This window comes from Propithecus coquereli, unplaced genomic scaffold (genome assembly GCF_000956105.1).
Source record: "Propithecus coquereli isolate 6110/MARCELLA unplaced genomic scaffold, Pcoq_1.0 Scaffold35, whole genome shotgun sequence".
NCBI classification, from domain to species: domain Eukaryota; kingdom Metazoa; phylum Chordata; class Mammalia; order Primates; family Indriidae; genus Propithecus; species Propithecus coquereli.
Window position 1 is genome coordinate 10,003,291 of NW_012149174.1, and position 3,952 is coordinate 10,007,242.

At 48.1% G+C, this 3,952-nt stretch overlaps 1 protein-coding gene across 1 annotated transcript in view; it reads right to left on the reverse strand.

Annotated features, from left to right (window-relative positions):
• LOC105815888 (homeobox protein Hox-A4-like) overlaps positions 1–3,677 on the reverse strand; it is a 27,323-nt gene extending 23,646 nt beyond the window's left edge. The window contains exons 1-3 of the mRNA XM_012651142.1: positions 3,531–3,677; positions 3,104–3,416; positions 2,761–2,984 (exon numbers count right to left, since the gene is read on the reverse strand). Coding sequence (XP_012506596.1) covers positions 2,761–2,984; positions 3,104–3,416; positions 3,531–3,677 — 684 coding nt within the window. The remainder of the gene's footprint in view (positions 1–2,760; positions 2,985–3,103; positions 3,417–3,530) is intronic.
• Between the last annotated feature and the right edge of the window lie 275 nt (positions 3,678–3,952).

Below are 3,952 nucleotides of genomic sequence, written 5' to 3' on the forward strand. Positions count from 1 at the left end.
ACTTAGATCATTAAAGTATTTTGCATTGCATCTGCTCACTAAAATATCATTTCTATTGAATACTTCCAATTGAAATAGAGCAATCAGACCTTGTAGACAACCTAATACACACATGCATTAATAAAACGTGATAACTGATTGGCAGAGATATATTATGAGGTGGAAAGTTTTTTTGAGAACTAGAAAAGATTGAGATTGAAAAGATTATGTGGTTTACAATGCCATAAGAATGCAGACAGCATGAACCTTCTAAACACATGGTGAACAGATCTTGATCTTACTCACTTCTTTGGCAAGACATTTCAACAAATGTTTCAATCCCTACCCAGCTGGGAAGATATACCAGTCTTACAGACAATTCTATAGGCTGAAAGATCCAAAATCTATTTGATTCATTTATATGTAAAATTACACACAGGGAGCAAACAGAAAGCTATTATTAAAACCGGAGCAACACAGATACAGATACACACACACACACACACACACACACACACAGAGAAGAAAATTCATTTCAACATGGCCTAACCAAAGGCCTCATGTACCAGGTGAGGCCTAAATACTAGCAGTTGAAAAAATAAATCACGCTGTCCCTGATCTCACAATCAGACAAGGTAGGCAATATATTTCTCAAGAAACTATAAATATATACAAGTCCTGAAATATAACATTTCAATACTCAAAATATTTGACATGGATTATAAAATAATTACATTTTACAATTCATTTTAAATTTCACTAGCTCAATAATACAAGAGCCCGAAGTTTCTCAAAACAGGAAGTGAAAAAATAGTGCTTTTGCGAAAAGGCAATGAACTGGACTTAAAAGAGTTCAAATGTTTAGAATTTCATTTAATCTTATTTATGAAAGTGAACTATTAAAAAGTTTGATTGCACTTATACTATAAAACGTTCAATTGCACTTATACTATAAAATGTTCAATGAATGCTTAAAAAACGGTATTTTGCCCAAATACCCAAATCACTTTTGATGTTACTCTCACTTCCTCTTCTGGAAACCATCATAACCATTTCCTTTAACCACAATACCACAGGTCTAGTAACTTTTTAGTAATGTCTGACTTGCTTGTTCTTTGGACAAAGTTCATACAAGAACCAATTTCCAAGTTTTTTAAGGGGCATAATCTCACCAAAAAGTTCAGGTCAATACAACCTGTAAGTATACCATTTAAAATTAAATTATTCCTTACCTACATAAATTTATAACTAAGGCTCCTCTGGTTGGTTATAAATGCAGAGCGTTTCTTTGTAATGACACTTAGCTCCTGCCACATAAAATGTAACAAACTGAATAGGCATGTTGTTGCACTTACTCTCCCCAATTACAGTGGGTTGAAAGTCAATAAATCCTTGCAATCAGTGCCAAAGGAACATAGCTGTCCTTATCCAAAATTTATCATTATTAAGCCAGGACAGTCATCTTAGAAATACAGTGTCTACGTCAAACTGTAGGAAAAAATCAATTTTACACTTGAACTCTTCGATATGAATTTCAAAAAAATAATCTTTCTTCAGCAGCCCTAACTCACAATACACAATCTAGTGCTCTGATTAAACTAAAATACTAATGATATATTAGAAAGGCAACAAAAAAATTACAAAGATATGACATCAAATCTCATTTGATTAGACAAAAAAAATCTTTTTACTATTCTCATTATCGAATTCTTTAAAACTTGCCAACCTTATCTTAAAACGAAAGGGATTTTATTTTCTCTCAAGATAAATGAATGTAATATTTGTTCTATCTTCTTTACATCAACCTTTCTCAACTTCCAGTGTAGTCTTCCAACTCCTTAATCTGAGGACATGTAAAGCTTTACAATGGGCCTATAAACTATAGCTACTCAAAATATCACACTGTGCTATACATCAGCAGCAACAGCAGCATATTTAGTCTTTATTTTGTACTGACACCGAACTTTAAGAAATGGTGCTTTGGTACTATCACATAGGGTTGGAAAAACAAGAAATGGCGTTTCGATACTATCAGATAGGGTTGGAAAAACTAAGATGAGGAGGAGTAAAGAGAGGAGAGAGAGAAGGTTGTTATTCCTGTTCTAGTGACTCACAGCCTAAAACTATTTCAGAAAATTGGTTCCACCCTCACTTCCCCCTCCTCCCCACCTTCAAAATGAAATAATCCCAAATCGTCAACACGCTCTCAAATGGCTTTCTATTTAGCAATCTAAAGTGGCAAAGTGATTCGGGGTTCATTCGCTTAGCCCTTCCCTTCCCACATTACCACACTTACACACCAAAAAATTGAGATGTGGGGTGTAATCCCTGTTCACTGCTGCCATCTCCGTAACAGCCTTATTCAATCTCAGTTACGGAACACGCAAGTTTTCCTATCCCCCCTACAATTTCGCCCACCCACCCGCCTCCCTCGCCTATGGACCCCCGTCCCGAGGGCAGGGGCGCCGAGGAGTGGGCAGCAGCGGCGGCGGCAGCGGTGCCCCACACCCCGTGCGGGGCCCAGCGCCCGATCCCGCCGCTGCGAGACGGGAAATGGCTTCTCCGTCTTGGGCCGGCCGGCCGGCCAACCACCCGGCGAGGCGTCCGGGACTCCGCATTAGGCCGCGGCGCATCCTAGCGACCCCGGAGCGGGCCTGAAGCGGCGACGCCGAGATTTCTGCCCTCGGCGCCGCCCGCCGCCCCCACCCTCCGGGCCTCCCGTGCCCTCCATCCCTCCTGGGCCCGCCCGCCCCCGCCGCGGCCTCGCCGGCCCGTGCGCACCTTCTTGATGTTGTAGAGGCGGGTGAGCATGCCGACGCCCCGGTCGTTCAGGATGGTGAGCTTCTCCGCCAGCTTCTGCTGACTGGGCTGCAGCACGGAGCGCGACATGGTGGTGGTTGTGGTGGTGCTGCCGCCGCCGCCGGCCACCTCGCACCCAGTCACCGGCCCGCGGCCTCCGTAGCAACCTCTCTCGGGCCTCCTCCCCTCCCGCCCGCGACCTCCGCCTCAGGGGAGCGCGCCCATGGCCCTCGCGCCCCAATCCCGCGCCAGTGACAGAGCGAGCCGCGGCGGACGCGTGGGGGCCCCTTCCCCCGCAGCAGCCCGCGTCCCGGCAGCTTTCTGCCTTCCGCCCGCCGCCCTTCCGCCGCCTCCCCCGGCGCTCTCCACCCCAGCCCCCAGCTAGCCGCCTTCCCCGGCTCGTCCGCTAGGTGTGGCGGCGGCGGCTGCGTCTCCGGCTGCTGAGAACGAGGCCGCTTCCCGCAGCCCCGGACTAGCGCTGGGTCACCTGATCGGCCACGCCGGCGCCCCCGCGAGGCAGGACGGGGAACTGCTGCCTGCGGGCCCTCGCCCGCCCCACCCGGCCTCTGTGCCGCCGCCGCGGCTCCGGACCCGGGCCTGGCCCGGACCGCCCACTGCGCCGGATGGGGATGGGAGTCCTAAGCGAGGACCGAGTGGGGTCGCGTTCTTTGCTGGTACCCGCCTCGCCCCACACCTCTCCCCTTCAAGTTCCCAAAAGTTGCCTTTCCCACCACTCCCCTAAAGAAACCAGCCGAAACACTGGGGGGCGGAGGGGCGGGATGTTTTTCAGGAGAGTTTCGCCTAAGAGTGGGCTGGTGGCTCTGAGCGCTTTCTCCTCCCACTGCTTGACAGACGCTCCCGCAGAACACAGCAGATGTCGTGCTCCGCAAGGCGGGCATCGCTTCTCCCAACCTCCCCATCCCAGCCTCAACTCTCCCCGCCTCAAGCCAGTTTGTGAGAGAGGAGGTCGGAAGTGAGGGCAACTCATGTTCCTGAGATAATCGGAATCTGAAACTTGTCGATCTGGAGCACCCATCCGGAGGAGATCCTAACAGGCCCTGGCATGTGGGAAGCAAAAAATAAATGAACGCTCCCATTTTTTTTCCAGCCTCCACCCTAAATAAATCCCACTCTTTCTTGGAAACATTCTACTTTTCATCTCTCTCTTTTTTTC